The following is a 24,722-nucleotide window of genomic DNA, read 5'->3' as shown; positions in this document are numbered from 1 at the left end:
CACTACCCTCTGCAGGACAGTCCCCTCGACTACTCCAGTAGCCACCCAAGGCCCACTGTGTCTTCTACCCCACCCCCCCTCCTCCTTCAGCACTGTGCTGTGAAGGGATTTCACTTACTTGCTGCCAACCTCCGTGTGCACAGTGAAGCAGCAGCTGCTTCTGTGCAGCCGCTTGCTAGGGCCTGCGGACACTGACCGGGCTCCCAGCAGGAATCCCACGTCGGAAGCAGAGGGGCTGCAGCGGAGGCAACACCAGATTACATCCAATCCACTGCTCCAAGCAGCGCAGTTGTCTGTGCTGTACGCTGGGTAATCAATGTGGACTCAGTAGCTGCAGGATATTTTGTGTTTATAATAAATAATATTATATATTATTTTTTTTTAATGGCTGCTAGAAAACTGTAAAAATGAAAATTCCTCCGTCCGCAGTCAAAGGATTGTCATTTAAGATTACTTACAAACTAAGCTATGCATTTCACTTAGAAACAACTACGGGGTGGTCCATAACTAACACACTCTTTTACAACTGAAATGAGTAAGGAGATATTAATCCAGTTACTACACCTATGATCTGGGTGTGGTGGGTATGTGGCCAGTATGGCAGCCATCTTGAAGTCAGCCATCGTGGATGCAACTCTAGTTTTTTTAAAATGGGAAGGTAGTCATGTGACATATCAGATGCAGCATTTCATAAGAAAAAAAATGTAACTTTATTCATTCTCGAGTTTTAACTGAGTTTTCTTTTGGCGGTAGTGACATTACTGAAAATGGCACTAACACAAACAGAACATATTGAGATGGTCTTGATATCTGGATAATGACGCACACGTGCTATAGAAAATTATTTCACCCATATAGGCCACTCAGTTAGTGCAATTGCCAAACTTCTTGGCAAATTTAAACAAACCAGATCCATTGCCAATAAACCAAAAAGTGGACTAAGAAGTTGTTTCAAGAAACTAAGCAGATGGAAAGACAGCGCTTAGACTTGCCTTTATTGACCTTGAATCCTGATACCAACCTGAATTTAAATAACTCCTGAAAGAGGTTTGGGATCAAAACAAATGGCTTAGTGAGTGACAATAATGTGTCGTCCCCAAATAAGGATATCTTGTATTTAGAGGTCACTGACATTGAAGGAAAAAAAAACTGCATGCAAAAACCTAATAAAAAGGTGGGGAAATGGCTTAATGAACCATGTATTGGGCCAATGGTGGAAACATGCATCATGTTCCATATGCTACAGCCAGGATTTAGATCTGGTACTTTACTATTAAGTGCCTTTACAATAGTAATGGAGATAATATGGCCCCACAATTACCCATGACTCTTCTGACAAAGAAATAAGTACTAGACGCTTTGACAATGCTACGATTCATCTTGGAGTGCCAAGTATTATTTGTGACAGTATTTTATTTCTGTGTTAAAGTAGTCTTCTCATATTCCATGTTCTCTCTCTAATCATGGAGAACTTACTTTTCATTGTGGTTCTAAGCATTCACAAAGCTTAATTCTCAAGTACTCACTTTTCTAAAACAAATTATATTAAAAAAAACAAAAAACAAAAAAATACTGTGACTAAATCACGTATAACTTCTGGTATAAATTTATTTAAAAGGAAATAGGGCAGGGCGCTTATTTATATAATTGTACATGCACTGATTTTTGATATTGTGTATATTTTGAGATAGGAAATTGTTATTTCTGAAACCAGTATAGAAAATTTGTTTTCTGTTTTAACCTTTCTAAAGCAAATGCCTTATTTCTGATGTATATATCTGATACAATAAGCCTTTGCTTACAAAGTCTTTTGTGTATTGGAATGTGTTTTGTATGGACGTGTCGTTGTTTGGGGTTTGTAAGGTTGCTAGTGTAAACCTCCAATTAGACATATGGTGAGGGAGTCCGATAGCAGGAATTGCAAAGTTTTGTGATGAAGTGTCAAATGCCTGCTCTGGCCAAAGGCCCAGCAGGGGCTCATTACCATGTGGCCTTTTTTCATAGTGTTCAAACCTTTCTGAACATTGTGAACAGCATGTGATGCTTGACATCACAGCGTCTCTAGAATTTCATAGACAAGTGTAAATATTGTTGGCTTTGCAATGCATGTAAATCCATGTTTGTGTAAACACATTACATAGCGATTCTATAAAAATACTGTTTAAACTGTATAAAAGACACTGGCTTGTATTAAAAACTTGTTCTTCTGATTTTCATCTGACCTGATCACACTGGTACCTTCAACCAGTGTGAGAGCAAATAAACATTTTGCTTCAAAGACCTGCTTGGAAACATCTTCAATATTGCTGTATTCCTGTGACCTACAGATCAGACCCCAAATCTAATCCTTTCCCAGCTGTCCTGAGCTTTGGACCCAGCTTTTCCAGTACCACCGCTCTGCCTGCTACCATGCAGCCCTGGTCAGTGTCTATTTACCCTTATTAGCTCTCTCTTTAGCTTGGAATGTTTGAAGGAAGTCGTATAAATCACTGACAATTTTCGTTTCCCAGCCTATAAAACATCTTGCAATTAAGAGACTATTAGGAAAGTGCTTACAACGCACTTACATCCCACTATTCAGAATGTTTTCTTATATACATCAATTTATCATTTCATCACACAGAACATTAAGATTACAAAACAAATATAATAATTTACACCAGAAATGGTAGCATTTGTTAGCCCAAAAGGCAAACATTTTTCCCAGAATGTTTATTAAGTTTGCAGAAATAAAACAGCGATCTCACAAGTGAAATCATATACATTCCGTCATCAAATGAAATGAGAAAAAGTCACATTACACAAAGCTAGAATGAACTCATCCAGGTCGGAAATGCAGATGTGTCCTTACAGCTCACACATTACCAGTGGCTGTAAAGCTGCTGAGGAACTACAGTAACCAGCTAAATGCCATCAATGTCTTGAGAGCCACATGAATCCTATTTCTTTTGAAATATGGTACAGAATGGAAGATTTGGAATATTAGCAGCTTCTGGCATCAGATCAAAAACAAATGCACATTTTTCTCCATACAGTCAAACAAAAAAAAAACAAAAACCATGATTAGAAGAACAGACACGTTTTAAAATGAAATACGCTGTGCTCCCATGCACAGATAGGAGATCCTGAGATCAGGGTTTAGAACATACAGAGCCAAAGCAGTGATAACTTGCTACTGAATCAGGAAGCATTTTATCTTCTATACAGTACACACTGAAGCACACCCAAAACAGGATAAGTTTACTGTAGGAAAAGTACAACGCATTTCACTCAAGCACCGACACTGTTAAATACAAACACACTGCACTGTGTAACAATGCTGGATAGCTGCATTCACAAACAGCCCGGGAAATGGCTGAATTTCATGGCCATGGGTATAGTGAATAAAATAGCACTATATAAATATTCTAATGAAAGTGCAGAGACGCGTCGCATTATATTAGCCTTTCCATCCCAATCCAGAGACACACAACTCTAAAAAGGATAAAAAGTTTGGGATGAATAAAGTGGTTCCTACAAGGGAATGGAAAAGAGGTATGAAAACTGTATGGAAAAGCCACTAGCTTTAGTATCGATTCTGAAGATAATAAAATTCCAAACAAGTTTGTGCATTGAACACAACTACTACAAACATCGTTGTGAAAACAAATATCAGATTTAAGATTTGTGGTAATCTTATTTAAATTTAGTTTTAATTACACTTTAAATTTATACACATTTTATTTAAATGAAATGTTAAACTATGTTGAAACAAATAAGAACATACAGCAGCAATAAAAATATAAATTGCAGTACAAAACAAAAACCATTAGTAAAACAATCCTTATTGGTACATATGGTAATTTAAATAATGTTAATAGCATTTCTCATTTTTTCATTTACAAAAGGGTTTTGTTTTCATTCACAACCCTTCATAGATACGAGTCCAGCTGCAGTAAGACATTTATACCACAATATTAAGCTACTAGAAAGTCAAAAAGTATAATACTTTGTTTTTAATCCATATCCTCCCTGAACAGGCAGCTACAAATATCTGGGAAGGAAAAGTTCAGGAAGAGTAACAGACAAAAAAAAAGGAAAGAAATAAACAAGGTTAAGACTCACAAATTACATTTCTAGCACTTATTAGTGTAAACCATTAAGTGGCATCCCTTAAAGGGAACGAACGCATCACCAGGTTAAGATTTATTTATATCTGTTCAAACTTTAGTAGAGGCCAATATGCAATAATAAACAAAATACAAAACAAAAATAGTAATCAAGAATTTGTACAGGAGAGTCGGTAAGTAGCGCACAAAAATGTTAAATGCCTGATGCAAAGAGGAGATTAGCTGGTGACTAATATATTTGTTGGGTGCAACTGGGATAGCACTGATGTATATGTGACCTGTTCGATAACTGGTGAAAATAACGAGGAGGCTTTAAGACAATTGCATGTAAACAACATGTAAATGGTACAATGTATTTCAATTGCCCATAACCACAAGCCCAGTGTCTGGATTCCAGTGATGGACATCTTTACCAGATGGATTTGACACATTAATTCAATGAAAAGCTCCAATGCTGCTTACTGTCAAAGGCCAGGGGGTAAATGTATGAACCATTGGTTTCTGCAAGTCGAGGGAAATTGGCGACTTTGCAGGGGAAATTTAAAGCGGTGATGGCTTATAATGCAATGCACTGCAAGTTTGCCTTTACATGTCCAACTTTTTTAGGCTGTGGTTGCCCAGAAGAAATTGAAGCAGGACTGTAAGCCCTGGGGGTAAATTTAACAAGCTGTGGATTTGAAAAAATGGAGATGTTGCCTATAATAACCAATCAGATTCTAGCTATCAATTATTTAGCACATTCTAAAAAAAAAAAAAAAAAAAAAAGACAGCTAGAATCTGATTAGTTGCAATGGGCAACATCTCCACTTTTTCAAACCTGCAGCTCTGCAGCTTGATCAGGGGTGGGCTGGCAAATTTTAGCCAGGGGGGGGGGGTGTGGGGCACAACTCAACTCAGGAGCCAATTAGAAACATTATAAAGGGAAAAATGTGGTCCAGCGATCCAGCCCAAGGTAGCCCACAATGGGACCGGCCCAGGGGACCCCCGTGCCCATGAGCTTGATGCATTTACCCTCTAGACCAGGCCTGTCCAACCTGCGGCCCTCCAGATGTTGTGCAACTACAAGCCCCAGCATGCCCTTCCAGCTATCAACAGGTTGTCTACTGGCACAGCATGCTGGGGATTGTAGTGTCACAACACCTGGAGGGCCGCAGGTTGGACAGGCCTGCCCTAGACTGTCAGAATATATGTCAGACTCCGCACAGGTACTCTCAGGTAGCTAATGTGGTTGGACACTTGGTGGCTATCCTATGAAGATTGGTGCATCATCTATACCTAGGAGGTGTGCATGTATGAATGAAAAGGATCAGAACATATGTGGTTAGCCTCTCTGCATTGTTAAAACAGATATTTTATATGCAGATATACACACACAGAATATATATCTATCTATCTAGATGTCTATCACATACACACACAGAATAAAGAACTCAAAGTAGCCTCTTGTTTATTTTATTTTTATAATAAAGCTGTACAGCCCACCCACAGTGAAATCTGAACAGAAACAAAAATAAATTTCTATCTATGACTAAGATTGAGGAATGCCTTTTACCTCAATACTTTAAATACTAAACTTGTTTTTTTTTATTTTGCCCAATAACATGTACATATCAAATAGTGGATTAATATCTACCCAATGAAATTCGGAAATGCAGATGTGATTAAGTTAGGAGATTCGGAAAGAGTTCCCCTGTCAATGTAGCTTTTTGGGGATGTATAGATTAGAAGAAGGAGCGCCAACAAAAGTGGGCCTATTACCCACTTTTTGGGGTCCAAGCATCAGACAGTCTTCCAAAATCAGAACTATTGGGAAGCATGTATATATGAATACTCTACAAACTCACATCATGGATAATTCTGCAGGCTTGGTTACTATCAAACGTAAAGGCTACATAATAGTTCAGCCCACAAAATAATTGACTGTACTGTGTAGGTGAAAGAACCACTTTAGTACAAATCAATCCTTATGTAGGTTAAAAGATGTAGCTACTTTTGTAGGATGACACATTCATAAGTTATGGAATCAAGGAATAGTGAAATAAACACAAAAGATAACTATAGCCTTTTGTTATCTGTACGACCTAAAGTCGTGTCAAATAAATTGATATTTAATTAGTAAATGTTTATGATACAGAACTAATGGCACTTTTAACAGATGTGCTTTTACACCATGGGACAAACAGAACATTAATCTCTGTAACATAGGCTGTTCCTATAAAGCAAAACAATTGAAACCAGTAAAACAAATCCTTGAATAAAAGGAATATATTTTTAAAATACTGGAAAAGCAAAATATAAACAGCAAAGAAGCAAACTACGCAGTCTTATATGCACTCTGGAACAAGTTTACTTTTGAATATTTTCAAGCCATGATTTTTCACTAAAACAATGTGCAAAATAAAATTAAGATGCAATCAGCAGCTTCATATTCACAACTGAGACCGACATCATCCTGAGTATCAGTCAAAAAAACCACTCATTTATGTACAATGGCGAGAAAACCAGCAGTACGTCACTGCAGAGGATTTAGAGGCTTGTGGGAGTTTTTGGGTGCATAGGTCGAGCTTTGTGGGGTTGCAGGAAAATAGAAAGCACACGGATCTCACACACTGAAACATAAAAGCAATAATAGCAAGTACACACAGATACACTACACCCATCCACAACAGCCTGATCTATCTACATGCTCTAGAGCAAAGCACACACAGATGTTTGAGGGAGGGTGTTTAAAGTCCATACAATCATATTGTTTCTTTCGCCAGACCCGTCAGAATAACATAATTAATATGCCATTGATTATGCTGAACATTTCTGTTCTATGAGAAATTAATCTTTATTTCTTCTGGCATTGCTCCAAATCCCTTAATTCAGTGCATGTTTCAAATAGCTCCTCATAAGATCAAGTGTGAGCCAGTGATTACGCCACTCTCAAATGTCACAGCATACATAAACAAGATGATACGAGGCACTTTTACCAGTACTTGCAGATTTTTGCTTTTCCATAATCTGCAAAGATGACCTTTTCCATTTTTCCCACCAAGAAATGGAAGAACAGGTCAAAATTCTGTATACAATAAAACTGCAGGACAGGTTAAAACACACGCAAAAAAAAAAAAAAAAAGAGTAGGATTACATACTCATGTCATTATATACTAGATTAAGTGTATTTAGCTTCAGCCGTTTAAAACAGTTTTCCACCTTTGGAAATCTATTTGCCCTAATTAGTGTCCCCTATATAGCAATCTATTGGGACTCCCTCCATATTACGTTAAATTAAATGGTTGACAAGGTAACAAAATACATGTTTTCAAGTTTATTTACAAAGTACAGCAATGAGCTGCTGATGGAGGAAGAGCTGTCCAGTGAAAAGCAGTGGATTATTTCCATGTTCCCCTGCACAAAATACCTGTCAATTCTGGTAAATCTTCCAGGCCCATGACACCAATGTTTGTTTTGTGGGATACAATTTTAATTTAGGATAATGGAGAGAGTTCCTCCTACATACTATAAGGTGAGGGACCCAATTAGTGGTCTCGGACTGTGGAGAACCCCTTTTAATGATTGTTCAGTAGGTGATCCAATGAAGAGATCTTAAAAGCATGCAAAACGGCTTTACAAAAAATAAATAAAAAAATTGTGCTTAGTAATATATACTTTCATATATCATCTACTGGCTAAAAGGGACATACTGAGCAAGTTCATTCTAGCATCTGGGAAGGTATGTTTATTCACGGAGTGGGATTATGGTTATTGGATTTATTTGGAAAGCAGGAATGCAAATGTTCACACCTGGTAGTTACTGCAAATGGGAACATGTATAGTTTACACTGTTACTACTACAATGCATGGTCTAAGGGAGCCTCAAAATGCATTATACACATTCAAACATACTTTTGGTAACTTTATCACCACTATTACATTAGAATATACTGGTGCATTACATTCACATTTAAATATGGCTACGTTTTTTTTAGACTTTTTAACCACATAAAGCAGACCTCACTGCTCTGTGACCCTGCATTATTATTGTTACAAAATTACATTTGAAATTAATATTACACTTGTTAGAACCCTATAAGCACACGTTACTTTCCTGCATTTATCCAGACTTGTTCTCAATGCGTCCACAGGCAGCAATCAGGGTTTGCACATATAGAAATGTAAAATTGTTACCACTGACAACCATGTAATAAAAATATATACCAGATTGCATCTCTCAGACATAATATGCTCTTAAATTTGAAACATAATACAAATAGATCGCATGGTTGCTCGAGAACCAAACTTATAGAAACAAAGTTTAACCATGCAGACTTGAACAGAGAGGAGAATAAAAGGGTACATTTTGAGAAATGCTATACTATAATCAAATTTAATAAAGGGGAAAGGGGAGTTTGTAAATTAAGATTTTGTGATTTTACACTTGTCTCTTTGTTCCTGCCTTTTGATTCAGCAGGTATGAAAAGGCTTCCCGCAATAATCTTCCACTCCTGAAACCCTTGTCAGCAACTGTCTCATATCTGGCACTTTCAGCAAACAGCATGTTTTTGTTTCCCCCAGAAGCCTTTGCAGCACCTCAAGTTGGCAAGAAGCCATTCAATCAGGTGTGCCACAGTCCATCTCTTTCTCTCTTCTGCGTGCTACAGTTCATCAAAGTAACACACAACGAAAGAAACTGCTTTTCTTTGCAGATTTCTCTGTGATTTTTACAGGGCCTCCTCCACCTGGAGAGCTGCTTTCATTCTGAAACATCAAAAGGTGAAAGAGGAATTAAGAATTAATTTGAAGATATGCCGTAAATTGTATTTTTAACAACCACAATCTAGCAATTTAAGTTTTCCAGCTTTTGTATTAAAAAAAGAAACTATATTCTCAGGTGTAAAAATGTATATATGGTACATAAAACAATTAAAATACAAATAATAAAAAAAATAACTCCTCCCCATTTCCTAACATTTCAGTTAACAGCAGCACAGTCTTCCAATTGCTATCTGTCCATAAAGTTACTTTTTCCAGTAAAGTTGCCCACCTATGATACAATAATTATTTTATATTTAGTCACATAAGCCCAATATTTCACCATATGGCCCTAGAATAAATTACAGATAATTCAATAAATTTCAATCGGAATCTTTTCAGTCTTGACTCCGCTCTCAAATCATCTGCAATTCTGTCGTCTCCACCTTTGAATATTGCTAGAATACACCTTTTTGTTATCCAAGGCACAATTAACACTCATCCATTCTTTTATCTTACATCTCAATTACTGCAAACGTCTACAAACTTGCATACGCTTTAATCTGTCCTAAATTCCACAGCAAGAAAGATCTTCCTCTCACTAATCTACATCCACCAACCATACTCTGCAAACCCCTATAACTCTGGCTCTCCATATTCCCCAGAATCCAATTCAAATTACTCCTACAAGGTCCTCAATAATACCTCCATTTCATATATCTCAAAATACTCTGCCCGAAATCCTCTTATATTTTTTTTAATATTGTTTTTATTAGAACTTTTCAAACACAAATACACACAAGACACAAAACCCAACCTATTCTAGCTAAACAAAAAAAAAGAAAACAAAACAATCCTAACATATCTATGTACGGTGAGAGAAGTCTAGTGTGAGATCAAGAAAAGGATAAACAAAATCAATTTACAATACACCGCCAGACGTATAAAATGACCATCAGTGCTGTTTTTGGCACCACACTGGGCTGCATATAAGAGGACAGAAAAGCATAAGACTACAATTTACACATCATTATAATCATCTTGGTGAGGGTGAATAAGAAACTGAGATTTATACCAGTTACACCAAACCTTATGACATTTGTGTGTAGCCTCCCTACTCTCATACATAAAGCATTCATGCATCCAGACGCCGTTCACCAGGGCAGTCCAATTATGGACACTAGGTGGTTCAGGTGTCATCAAGCTTCTGGCAACAATAACCTTGACCAGCAAAGTTAGGTTAAACATATAATATAAACATAGATTTATAAAAACATTCTTCCAGAGTGAGGCCAAAGAGGCAAACTCTAGGGCACAATGTGAGAGCCGCTATCACTGTTGGGGAAAACAACCTTTTCCAAAACATGTACACAACAGGACTCGTCCATAGCATAGCCCAATAGGTGCCTGCGAGTGTGTTGTATTTAGAACAAACAAGGGCTACCACGCCCTACCCATCTTGTGCAACCCCAGCTGAAGCAAGATAAACTTTATGCAAGATATAAAAGTATACCTATTGAAAATGTAGGCATGAAGTGGCTTCCCCGATACCATGGAGCATCAGACTCCAGCCTTCATCAGAAATGTTGCCCATGTAAACATCCCATATAGCTCGAAGGGGGTCCAAGCCCTCTGGCAGCAGCTGGAGTAGCATTGTAGTATAGAATACAGAAATCACCCTATGAGGACCCAGCGTTCTTAGGAGATCCTTAACAGGGAAGGCTACCATGTGAGGCGTGTCTTTTCCAAATTGTGAAGTACATGGCACTCGTTCTAAGGCTGAAAAAACTACCAAAAACATCCACTTCCCTGATGAGGCTAGCCACAGTGTACAGCGCTATGCTGTCAGAGACAGCCCCCATCTGGAGGCCTCTGACATCAGGGTGAGAATGTATAAAGCAGACGATTGGCTCTATAGAAAACGCAAAAAGAGCAGGAGGCAGCCCTGACGGGTTCCCCTTCCCAGACCAATGGGGCTGTCGTATACCCGTTAACACAGATACTGGTCACTGAAGCAGAGTACAGTAACTGCATCATCAAAATAAATCCAACACCAATAACAAAAAGAGTCAGCACATGCCACAAGTAGTCCCATTCAACGGAATCAAAGGCCTTAGCCGCATCTAAAGACATGGCGACTGTCCCTTCATCCGTCTGCAGGACCATTTGAAGATGCATGCATAGACGCCCGACATTGGCGAGAGTAATCTTACAAGACAAACCCCGTCTGGTCCAAATGGACAATCTCATTAATAACCTTATTGAGGCTAATAGACAATGGGCCTGATTCATTAAGGAAAGTAAGTCAAAAATAAAAAAAGTGTAAGTTTTTTTTCTGGACAAAACTAAGTTACAATGCAAACGGTTCAAGTTTATTATTTTGCACATAAAAATACTGGCTGTTTTTTCATGCAGCACACAAATACATGATAAATAACATAATAAAGTTTATATAGGACATGCGTTACTATAAATCTGTCCCCGTATTTTAAATTTAGCCCCAGTCCAATGCAACATGACTTTACCAAGGTGCAAATTTACTTAATTTTTGCTTTATATAACCTAAGGAATCAGGCTCAATATCTTTGCCAGGATTTTAACATTGTTCGTAATTAACAAGATGGGGCGGCAAGATTCAGGGTATAAGGTATCCTTGCCTGGCTTGAAGATCAAAATGATAATGGCCTCAGACATAAAAGGGGGCAGTGTTCCATGTTCCAATAGGTGGGTATAGTTTTCCAGGAGAACAGACAAAAAAAAACTTGTTATAGACCACCAATAGAATACAGTCCATTCCTGGGGCCTTTTTATTAGGCAATGAGGAAATTGCCTGATCTATCTCCTCATCGATGATGAGGGAGTCCAACAACACGGCAGAATCCAGTGAGAGCCTGGCAACCTTATTTTACCTAAATAGTCTACAAGCTGAAGTGACATATATCTAGCTTGTGACGCATATAGAGTTGTATAGTACTCAAAAAAATGATGCTCGTCATTTTGTCACCCTCATGTTTAACACCGTAGCTATCAAAATTAGCCAGGATTGTACCAGAGGACACTTCATTCTTGGCTAAACAGGCCTCTCAGCTTTGTCTTTAACCCGCACCACACCTACTCTTTAAAAGCTCTCTCACTGCCTCCTACAAGACTTCGCATGTGCCTCTACCAAGCTATGGAATTTCCTACTATGCCGGATCAGACTCTAAGAGGCATATTCAATTATGATTTGCGGCCGCGATTGTGCCAGGCCACACGGGTCCCTGTACCGCAACATCGTGGATTTCTGTGCGCACCTGATATTCCGCTACCGTAAGGATGCTTTATACATGCTTCCGCGCATAATTGCGGCTGCAAATTGTAATTGAATACCCCCCCCCCCCTAAGTCTTCAAAATTTCAATGCTCTGAAAACCCTGCTCTTTACTACAGTCTACCCTACTCACATCTAAACTACTTACACTTTTACAGCCCCGCTACTGTCCAAACCTTGAGTCGCACTCTGGCTACCGGTTTGCCAGCACTGGTTTAAAGCATTTATTAGGTGCTATAATACATGATCAGATAAACATTTTCCTTTATCTTTTTTAATACAAACCATTTTCCTGTTGAGTTTTGTCATTATATCTCGACCAAGGGTGAAAAATGCCTGAAACAAAAAACAAAACATATTACATATATAAAAATATATAAATGCATGTCATATAGGTATCAACATATCTTTGTTTATATAGTATGTACATCTATCAGTTGTTATGGTCTGGTGCCATAGTATTTGTAATGTAAACATTTTTTTCTTCTTATGACCTATAATGCAGCAACTGTACAAATTAATACATTACCTTTAAAACAGACAGTAAAACATCAAACAAGCTAGCACTGTGTGTATTGCACGTGACAAGCTGTATACAAAATTTACAACATTACTGTAAAGCATGAACTCCTTACTTACCAACAGACTATTTTTATAGACTAATGTTTAGAAAGCAATTAAAATGGAGCATCGGGGGCGTGGCCTGTAAGCCGACATGGCCGGACGCTTGTGAGAGAGCTCCGCCGATTACACATAGGAAAGGCCAGGTTGGACCAGACAGAGAGTGCAGAAAAGCACAGAACACATCCCCGCAGCGCCTCAGGGTTCTGTGAACCCAAGTGTAAAACGCTAAAACGAACTGCCCGAATACCGGAGGCCAGCTCTTCCCCGGAGCACGCTTGGGCGCCATTACGGTGCCCGCATAGGAGCTTCAATCAGCAGAAGCAGAAGTGTTCATCACTGCCAGGGCAGCGACCCTGATTTCACAAGTCCTGACCCACAGAATCAGATTCACGGATAGTATTCAGATTTTGGACTGCCTGAATCCGCTACCGACGGCTGCAGAAAACAGCTATCGGCACTTGGGGCCAGACAAGAGAAAAAAGTTTTGGCGCGAAAACACCAGTCGTTGAATCAAGGTGAGAAATATCAGCTCCTAATTCTGAGATATTAAACAATATAAAGAAGAAGTTAACACAGAAATATCTTGCAAAGAGAACATTTATTCCTGCAATCCTAGACACTTTTGCAAAGATATTTGACAGCAGTGGAGGCGATAGTGCCCCCTCTAGTGGTTTGAAAGTTCATTGCAGCATAACCTATACTTTAATACATAAAACTGTTCTTAGCTGAAAACACAGCAACAAAAGCAGAACTTTTAACATAGCATTTTGGAACAACTGTCCTTGAAATAATCTTCTTCCTATAAAACAAATAAGAGTATTCCTTCTATATTCGTGAATCCTCTGAGATGTAATACTCAAATGTAATTGGGAGGGAGCACTGCCCACTCTATCTAAAATTGAAGGGGACTTACTCTAAAATCTAAAGTTATTCATCTGGTAAACTGTCTTTTGATCTATACCATCTATAATGAATAGGTATGTTAATCCACCCACGGGTGGTAAGCAGCAACGCACTGAATCTGAACGTAAAAGAGGAGCGAGGAATGTTGGGCAAGGCAACAAAACGAGTGACAAAGATGTGAGTGACAACTCAAATGCCAGCTCCTCATCTCCACCTTGTGCTAATCACTTGACACTGGATACACCAGCTCTCTCTTATGAGTCAGTAGTTCGAGCCATCAAAGAGACTATGGAACCTTTAATGCAACAACAAATGAGCACTCTTACAGCTGCTATGCAAGAGCTTAAGGACCAGGTCTCGCAGATTACTAAACAAGTCCAGGTAAACGAGCTACGCATTGGAGAGAATATGCGTGATATCGGAAACCAGAAGACTCTCAGACTCACTACTCAAAACTCAAAAACAGATGCTAAATAAGCTGGATGATTTGAAAACAGATCCAGGAGAAGTAACTTACGGCTGGTAGGTCTCCCAGAAACAATTAAAGGCCCAGCCCTTCTAACGTTTGTATCGAAAGAGTTACCAAAACTTCTGGGGATAAGCGAGGATTTCGCCAATATGGAGATTGAACGTGCGCATAGATTGGGGCCACCAAGAGAAAATATGAAAGAAAGGCCTCGCACGGTAATCTTTAAATGCCTCAATTATACACATAAAAATGCTCTCTGGATGGCCTCAAAATCATCGGGCCCGATAAAATGGGAAGGTTTCCGCTTGCTGCTCTTCCAGGATTACTCGGCAGAAGTTACTAGGGCAAGGAAGGAATTCTCTATGGTCTGTTCTATGATGGTGAAGAAAGAAAAAAAGTTTGCTCTTTTATACCCAGCACGCCTGAGGATCTTTAAAGGGCAAGATTATAAGGACTTTATGACTGCGGGCGACGCGCAAGCCTATTTACAAGAACTGGAAGCGGAAGCTGAATCAACAAGTCAAAGAGACTGACCGAGTTCTGGACTTACCAGAAACATGTTCCAGCTTATCACGTTATCAGAGCTGTCGTGGTAGTCGGTTTCGGTCCCGTGACCACGTAAATATGCCTTTCTAGTCTTAATGTGTTTATTTGTTTAATCCATACTTATATTCCTAGAATGTTAATTATATAGACTTTCTGTGGCAGAAAGCTTTAGGAGTATGAACTGATTTACCTAAGGAGACTCAACACTAGATAAGCTTGAGATTTTTTTAAAAAAAAATAAATAAATAAAAAATCTATTATTAAAACTCGAATAGTATAATACAATCTTGAGACTTTTCAGATATTAAAGGCCGCAACGGTAACTAAGAACATGTTTAATGGTATAGTATTACTAAGCTAAACTACTCTGGTCTGATGTTTTTACGCTTTCGCCCTACCTGTTAGATCTAGATTTAACACATATGTAAACTTTAATGCAGAGTTATCCCCGTTGTGTTATGTTATATTGTACTGTACTGCATTAATTAACATGTTATGATGATGGTAATTGTGGGTTTCTACCGCCAAATGAGTGGGCTCTCCCTCCCTCCCTACACTTTCAACTCTCTATCCCAATATTATGCTTGGGTTAGTATTTCTCATTCAATTTACATTTAATTTGTCAAGATGGTGGGCTGGTCTCCAGCACACTAAAAAAAAAATTGGAGTTCACAGTGACTATGCTGTGGCGCACCTATTCCTTTCACACCCAATGTTTATGTCCCCACCTCTACTTTACCTTAACAGTAGTTGCTCTTCTTTAAAGCTTAGACAAAACAAGAAACAAAACAAAACAAAAAAAAAAACAGATCAAACGCCAAACTACAGTATGGGGGAAGAAAGACCAACACACGAAATATTTTTAATTAATTATTTTATATATTTTTTGTGGTCAGGTCAGTGATATACATTTCTAATTCATATTTGTAGTCTAAAGTTTATTGACAGTGTCCGAGAATATATAAATATGAAAGTTAGATGTCTGCGCTAAAAATTTGCTCATGGAATGTTGGAGGTATCAACTCACCTATTAAACGGAAAAAACTGCTGACATATTTGAACAAGTCTAAAGCAGATACAACCTTACTTTAGGAGACCCATCTAACTGACTCAGAGCATGACAAACTCTCTATGTTAGGACATAAAATTCTGGTATATGCCTCATATAATAAGAAGTCAAGAGGAGTGGCAATCCTAATTAGAAAAAACCTTCAGGTGGATATTCACCATAAGATAATTGATAAAGAAGGGAGATTTGTTATATTAGAGGCTACTATCGAAGGCTCCAAATATGTACTTTGTAACGTTTATGCCCCTAGTACGCAGTCTAAACCATTTTTTCTACAACTGATTAATAAACTCTATACATACTCAAATTCATCTCTCATAATTGGAGGAGACTTTAATATGGTGGCCTCTAAACACCTAGATAGATCAGCTCCCTTAAGACAGAAGAGATCGGGTGGTCAAATTGGCATAAAGTATATAAGTGAACAGCTGGGGTTGTTTGATATATGGAGAGCTAGACATCCAGTCGATTTAGAGTTCACATGTTTATCAGCAGCTCACAACACACTCTCCCGTATAGATTATTTCCTGATCTCACACACTCTAGGCAATAAAATCCTATCAACTGGTATTGAACCAAAAGGTCTCTCTGACCATGCTATGATTTGGATTAAAATAGAAAGACAGACCCCACTAGGTAAACATAGGCAAGGGAGATTCCCAGCCAAGCTTTCCAATTCCAATAAATTTAAAGATATGCTAAAACTAGCATGGGACGAATATGTGCATAATAACCAACAACATGCCGATGACCCTTTGCTGTTCTGGCAGACGGCCAAGGCAGTCCTGAGGGGGGAGATCATTTCATTTATGACAAAATACAATAAAGATCAGCAGAAAACTTATTTGGAGGCTCAGCGTGAACTGACAAAGTCCTTTGAGTTATATAAAGGTCAGCCCACCGCAGAAAATAAAAACAAATATAAACAAAAACAAGTCCACTTTGATCAGGTAGTGCAGCAGCAATGCACACGACAAGATATGGCGAGTAAGTTTAACTTCTATAAGTTTGGCAATAAATCCAGTAGAATTCTTTCGAACTTACTAAATGGCACCAGGCTAAACAGTAATATCCCATCATTACAATCGCATGATGGGTCTATAAAATATAGAGGGACAGAAATCATAGAGATCCTAAGATCATTCTATTCTAATCTTTATTCCCAAGACAAAATTGATACAAACGCACAATCCCTGTTTTGGGGTAAAAACGCTCTGCCCCAACTGACAAAAATGCAGGCAGACTCCTTAATTCAGCCCATCTCATCTGAGGAGGTACTGCAAGGGATTAAGCAATTGAAGTCTTTCAAGTCCCCGGGCCCAGACGGGTTTAGCGGGGAATTTTACAAACTTTTACAAGACAGAGTTGTAGCTCTGCTGACAGATCTCTTCAATTTGATACTCTTGGAAAACAGAATCCCAATTTATTTTAATAGCGCTATTGTCAAGGTGCTCCCTAAGCCGGGACGGGATCACAGGCTACCAGGATCTTATAGACCCATATCACTACTTGATGTTGATTATAAACTATTCACGAAAATAATGGCAGAACGCCTCAAAATCCTGTTGCCAACTATTATTCACAATGATCAAACAGGTTTTATATGAGGCCGCATTCAGTAACCAATGTTAGAAAAATCCTAACGGTCCTCCAGGCCTTGGAGGGTTCAGGGAAAGAAGACCCAGCCTTATTACTCTCCCTAGATGCCGAAAAGGCATTTGACTTGGTAACTTGGGAACATTTATTCACTACACTTCACAAATTCGGATTCCCTGCACAATACATTAAAACCCTGAAAACATTGTATCATTCACCTAGCACACAAATCCTGTCCAATGGTTATCTATCAGCTCCATTTACAGTAGAAAGAGGTACCAGGCAGGGGTGGCCCACTATCCCCATTATTATTTGCGCTGGCGCTAGAGCCCCTCGCAGTGGCTTTAAGAAAAAACGCAGATTACATAGGCATAAAAGTTTGCAATCAAGAGGTTAAGCTAGCCCTCTTCGCAGATGACATGCTATTGATGGTGTCTAACCCAGAAAAATCAATCCCGGCTATCCTAAGCACAATTCAGGAATTTAGTTCCTTTGCAGGATATAAGATAAATTTTGATAAATCAGAAATGCTCCCATTGGCAGGTTCCCAAGCTATAACGAATAACTCATTCCTCACATCTCACTTCACGCTGAGTCATACCAAAATCAAGTATTTAGGAATTCATATCCCAGCTAAGCTCCAAAACCTGTATGAAGTCAATTACCCTGCTATTATCAAACAAATTTCAATGCTTTTGACCAAGTGGCATGATCTCCCACTCTCTCCCCTAGGGCGTAATGCGGTCATAAAAAGTGTAGTTTTTCAAAAGCTATCATATCCAATTCAAATGCTCCCTATAGGATTAAACAAGCTGGACACGCATGTTTGCACAAAATTATTTTCCAAATTTATTTGGCACTCTAAAAAACCTTGTATACCAAGAAGCAAACTGATTCTCAGAAAATCACATGGAGGAATAGGCTTGCCTGATATAAATTTATTCACACGAGCAGCATTATTCAGATACATCTCTGACTGGCTTTTTCAACGTAATTGCTATACTGATAAAAAACTTGAAAACGCTCTATTTCACCCATACTCCCCGGCAGCACTTTTAATTTACCTAAAGCCTTGATACCGCCACAATTTGATAAAAATATCTTTTTTAAGGATACACACAAAGCTTGGATCCATATTAACAAAAAGTATAATAGAGACTTCAAAACCACTTCTTATCTCCCAACCTGGGGTAATCCTGCATTTCAGCCCAGTTTAAAAAATATTAACTTTCTCGCATGGCGTGATAAAGGAATAATGGCAATAAGGGACATTTTTGACCCGGGTGGCAGGATTTACTCCTTTGAGCAGTTAAGAGAAAAACTAGGGACCCCTAATTCTCAGTTTTTTATGTATCTCCAACTTAGGCATTATGCAAACTCAAACCTAGTTCCAAGGAAATCTAAAGAAAACCCAGATAGTTTGGAAAGTCTGCTCTCCTTTTTGAAAAATATCAAATTTAAAATTAGGTATATTTATGCAGATCTACTATCTACACAAAATATAACCCCCTGGAGCCGAACAGTGAAGGCGTGGCAAAAAGACATCTCTAGTATAAATGAGCCAATCACCTTAACTCGGCACTTTGAATTTATCTGGAAATCCTTATCTACTGCTCATCTCCAGGAAATACACTTGAAGGTGATCCATAGAGCATATATACCACAGTCAAGACGTAGGTTTATGGTTGAGGGAGAGACAGGCCTATGCCCAAAGTGCAAATCTCAAAAAGCAGACTGGCTACATAACTTCTGGAACTGCAGGAAAATTAGGAAATTTTGGTATAAAGTTGTTGATTTTATTAACAACACATTTAAATCAGGGGTGACATTAGCCGCAGAACCTCTCTTGCTGGCTGACTTCAACAGTTGGAAGGAATGCCTACCCGGCTATGGGATTTTACCTGCTCTGACTGTATTGGTTACGGTAGCAAAGAAGCTGATTCTGCGATTTTGGGCATCGCCAGTGCCTCCATCTCTAGAGATGGTTAAAATTGAAATTTTTAATATTATTTATTTGGACAGAAGAGCCACTCTTCCAGACACAGAAAAAGGTGGAGAAAGATTTCAGAAGAAATGGGGCACTTATATTGAGTCGCTAGAACCCTTGATCCAACAAAATATCTACAAATTATTTGAATATAGTACTTGGTATTTACTTAAACAATTAAGCTAATTCTCGACCCGCCTAATGGGAAAAAAAAAAAAAATATAAAAAAAAATAAAAATCTATTCGAGTCGAAAGATACTGCTTACTCTCTCGGATGCTGAGGATTTGAGTTCACCCTGAATACAGAGAAAAATTACAAAAATAATCCCCAGTCTTATCCCCTCTATATTCCCTAAAAGACACAGACAACTACTAGGTTGGAAAAAGATTGATCTGTATTGTTTGGCTGACTTCTGCTCGCTAAAGTGGCAACTACTCCCCCCCCCCCCTTTTTTTCTTTTGTTTTCCTTAAAACCGTATTTTTTCTTGTTCTCTTCGATATAGATTTTAAATTGTTATAAGCATAAAGTTATATATACTGTCGATGTATAATGTAAGCAAATTCAGTTACTGGACTAAAATTTTGATTGTATATGAACGCATCTAAATAAGTAATTGGTATTGTATACTTTGTGTTTGTTACTGTCATGTCTTTTTTCTGACTTCTGAGAAAAACTAATAAAAAAAAAAATGGAGGATCACTGCACCTATCAGCAGACAGAAATTTCCTGGCCACACCACTAGAGCCCCATTATTTAACCTTTGGTAACCTCAAACCCTATTCGATCATTTATTCTTTGTAAGAACATCTTTATGCCTATCCCAAGCATATCTGTCAAATTTAAAATGTGCCTTTTGTCCGTGTGGATGTGACACTCTTCTTCATTAGCGACGAGCATCCTGTGATGTTTGCAGGAAGGCTCAAGGTGGTGGAAGAGATTCTGATCAGATCTACATTGCACACCAGGGGGTATATTTACTAAAAGTGGAGATGTTGCCTATAGCAACCAAACAAATTCAAGCTGTCATTTTGTAGAATGTACTAAATAAATAACTATAATCTAATTGGCTGCTATAGGCAATATTTCCACTTTTTAAAACCTGCAGTTTAGTAAATATACCCCCAGGACTCAAATTCAACGATATCTCCAAGCTAAAAATACCTTTTCTTCAAAGCCCCATAAGAGCCCATAAAGAGCCAAAAACTACTAGGACAAGGATAGCATTTTGACAGTGTTAGATATTGAGTATTAATATTTGCTAACTATACTATTTATTATTTGGTGTCTATATAACACAAATGTTATTTTCTGGGGTTGCATCAAATGTGTGAAAGTAACTCTGGAAAGAATCTTGAGGGGCAGGGAAGGGGTCAGTTCCTATTTCTGCCGGTCTTCCATTAAATAAGAATGTATCTATTCCCATGTGCTACCTCAAATAAACTTTAGCTCACGTCAAACGGTATACAGGCAACTTGCAATACATGTTATTGCTTCTAGTTACTATAAAGCATGATGTTCCAGAACGTAGCAAAAATATCATGACAGTGTTGTACTATTTTATTTACATTTTACATCATTCAATAAGCAGGCGGAAGTTTTTGGTTTGCTTAAGTATATGAGTAGTCCGATTTGAGCCCATAAAATGTAATGGTTAATTTTCTAAATATACCATTAAACATAAAAACTTGTACTTACCTCCTCCACATTGATGCTGGATTTCGCACTTGTTTCAAGGAACTTGATCCCATAATCAATAGCAAGCTGAAATAGGAGACATAGTAAAGTTTAGAGACTGTTCTCCATCTTACTTGATAAATGAGCAAACTATCCAAAGAAGAGCAACTAAAATGGTACATGGTCTACAGCGCAAAACGTACCTGGGAAGACTAAAAGATCTTAATATGTAATATAGTAGTAGTTTGGAACAGAGACGGGAAAGGGGGAACATGATAGAAACTTCCAAATATATCAAGGGTTTTAACAAGGTAAAAGGAGGGAAATATTCTTCAAAAGAAGAGAAGTACTAGAACCCGAGGACATGCACTGAAGCTGGAGGGAAGTAGGTTCAGAATTTTCTGTTTGAGGAAAAAGCACTTCACTAAAAGGGAGGTAGATAAGTGGAATAACCTCCCATCAGAGGTGGTAGAGGCGAATACAGAACAGCGATTTAAACATGCTTGTGATAGACATAAGGATATCCTTACAAAGAATAAAGGATCGACTAGGCTTTGAGGTTACCATAGGTTAAAAAAATTGGTAGACTACATAGGCCAAGCGATTCAAGCATGGCATTAAGACAGTGAGGTTTCCAAATGTGCCTAAATGCAAAATATGGCAATATATTATGGATGAAGATACTGCATAAATAAATACAGGATCTATATATTATTTTTTAAAAGATGAAAACAGTAACAGAACATATTGTAGCAATAAGGATAAGATCAGATTACCCCCAACAGGAACAATCGCAGGAAGCTTACCATTTCATCTGTTACTTATTGTGATCCACTCTGAAGAATTCAAAAGCCAAGAGTGATCTGATCCATACTGTTACTATATGCTCCGTTACTGCTTTTATCTGGCATAAATATTTCCACTTTTATGGTAAATTTAAATAAAATGTTTTAAATTGTACTACAGAGCATCCCCTCGCTCTCAGAACAATGACCCCAAACATTCTTCAACTGCACCCAGAAATGGTTAAAGACAAGACTGTTTTGTGGCAAGCAATGAGTCCAGATCTAAATCCTTTAACTCCCATCTACTGAAAACAGTAGATGTGAGAAGGAAGATGGGAGAAGGAACCTTCAAATCTGGGAGAACTGTAGCAGTTTACAGAAGAGTGGACCAAACTGCCAGTAGAGAGATGCAGGAAGCTCATCTGTTATAGGGAGGGGTTGGCTGCAGCTATTTTGGCCAAAGTATGTGCTACCAATTATGAAATCTACGGTGTCAATTTTGTCAATACCATTTTGTTTAATATTCTGTTTTAAAAAGATGTTGAGCTTTAAATTCAGAATCTAAACAAAGGTTCTGTAATATTATCAGTGAAAGAATTCTGCAGACACAAATACTGTTGTTCATTTTAACTTTTGTTTAGGAGGAAGCTGAGTTGTTTGAAAAGAAATGCAAGAGTAACAATATTTGTGGTTATGGCTTTATCTGCATAATGTAAATCCCAGTATTTTTACCCGTCTGTCTTAATAAAATACACAAGTCCCCAAAACACATCCAGCAGGGTGCCCTTTTGCATCCAGGATAGTATCCATTACATTCACTGTCGGAATATATCACTATTAAAAAAATATAAAGTCCACGTCTAGACTTCTATTGAAGATTTAAATATTTTGGAGGTGTTTGTACACCATTTATCACTGTCTTGCCATTTAATATTATTCAGTGGAAGCACAACCAATGTACACCTCCATTCCACATAAGAATGGCCTTCAGTTATTTGAGAAATACCTAGCAGTACACGAGGCAAGAAACATTGACCATATTGCCCTACTATCAAAAAGCCAGTGATAGTGAAAAGTAATTCTGTATATCTATTTTCAGAAATACCATGCGTCTGAAACCCAAACCTGGAAATGTTAATCCATTAAAGAGAAAAGGCAGTATAAGATCCGGATACACTGAGCTCTCCCCTCCATCTATTAGGAATATGTCAGATTGAAACATTCTGGTTTTTTTGCATCGGTTACTTTTTGGCCAATGCATCTTAATAAAGGATGAGATATTACACCCTGTCTTGGTTATATCCAGGTAGGTAAGTATGTATGTATGTAAACAGCAAATGAAAAAGCGATGGTAATAAATGTTAACAGCTAGCAGTAATTAACATTCTCCCTCATCTATACAGTTTGTAAATGCATAAGACTAGACCCTCATTTTACGTCACATCCAAAGCAAATATATTAAATTATAAACATCAATGCGTGGCCATAGCCCTTTTATATTTCAACCACCATGGCCAAGTAGGTTCACATTTAAATAAGGACATTGTGGTAAATATACATAAATCTCTCATGATCCAGGGTTTCATTGACAAAGCACACCAGGCCAGGACACGGAGGCTTTGCAGTCAAGCATTGCTAGCTATTACAACTGTAGGCAGCACACTTGTAATATATACACAGTCTTGGTTTGATTTACAGACTCTGGTAGATACAACCTAAAAATACATATACGTGGATTGAGCTGATGCACTTCCATGCCAGTATCATGGATGTCATCCACTACCAGAGCCGGATTAACAATAGGGCTAAATGGGCTACAGCCCAGGGGCCCCGGGCAGCTGGGGTGCACGCCGACATTTATTGGGTCTCTGACTGTCACTTGTTCAAGGAAAATGGTAGGCAGCGAACAGCAAATGTTATGCTGTTTACTGCCTGTTGTCACTGTAGGACTTACCGCGTAATTGCTATAGGGAGTGGAACAACGGAAGGAGGTATGTTCACAGGGGGGCCCTCACAGTATCCTTAGCCTCCCTTCCCTTAATCCGGCCCTGTCCACTACTCCTTCACAAAAATGTTGAAAGTGAGGGCAGCTCCACAATAAGTGGCAAAAGTTGCCCTCTTACACATTGCAGCTTAGGCAAATGCCATTATGCTCGCTGGAAAACTTCACCAGCCCAGCTGGACAGTTATCATCTATAGAATGGTCAAGCTGTATTGCCATCTTGTGCAGCAGGTAGCCTTGTAAGGAGAACACAATATATAAGTCTTCTTCCTCAATTGGCCTCAGGTGCATTAGTCATTAACCCCTTATTTTGCCTAGTGTACACTCCTCTAAATCTGTTAAATTCTGCTCTAAGTTTTTCAAAAGCTTTTAGTTGGTCATCCACATATAGCCTCCCAGAAATGACAAGATATTTTTCCCAAATCGAGGCATATTTTACATAGTCCGACAAACATGGTGTTAGTGTACCAATGTTTTAATAAAGGTAGAAATACCTTGGTCCATTAAGTGTGCCAATACACAAGTGCTCAATAAAAAAGGTTTAATTCTTTATTCATTCATCCTTTAAAATTCATTTGAATATTTCAAATGGGCATGATCTCAAAATTCAAAAGTGTCACTTTAAAAATGAGATATCAATTAAATCAGTCTCAAAAATTGAACATAATTGTAGATTTAATTCTTAAATATAACCATTATTTGAATAAAATGGAATACAAGCATGATTAGTAGAGACATGGATATCTGAATGTCTAAGTCACAGAACAATTCATCTGTAACAGGCAGCACGGTGGCTTAGTGGTTAACACTTCTGCCTCATAGCACTGGGGTCATGAGTTTGATTTCCGACCATGGCCTTATCTGTGTGGAGTTTGTATGTTCTCCCTGTGTTTGCATGGGTTTCCTCCGG

General features: G+C 38.2%; 1 protein-coding gene across 1 annotated transcript in view; it reads right to left on the bottom strand.

The window, feature by feature from the left end:
* Positions 1-7,806: 7,806 nt before the first annotated feature.
* RAB8B (RAB8B, member RAS oncogene family) overlaps positions 7,807-24,722 on the bottom strand; it is a 30,038-nt gene continuing 13,122 nt past the window's right edge. Inside the window, exons 6-8 of the mRNA XM_075208378.1 lie at positions 21,047-21,112; positions 12,441-12,491; positions 7,807-8,852 (exon numbers count right to left, since the gene is read on the bottom strand). Of these exons, the coding sequence (XP_075064479.1) occupies positions 8,760-8,852; positions 12,441-12,491; positions 21,047-21,112 (210 nt within the window). The 3' untranslated portion in view covers positions 7,807-8,759. The remainder of the gene's footprint in view (positions 8,853-12,440; positions 12,492-21,046; positions 21,113-24,722) is intronic.

Source organism: Mixophyes fleayi, chromosome 4 (assembly GCF_038048845.1).
Source record: "Mixophyes fleayi isolate aMixFle1 chromosome 4, aMixFle1.hap1, whole genome shotgun sequence".
NCBI lineage: Eukaryota > Metazoa > Chordata > Amphibia > Anura > Limnodynastidae > Mixophyes > Mixophyes fleayi.
Note: the sequence above shows the minus strand (reverse complement) of the source record. Positions and strands in the feature narration are given on the sequence as shown.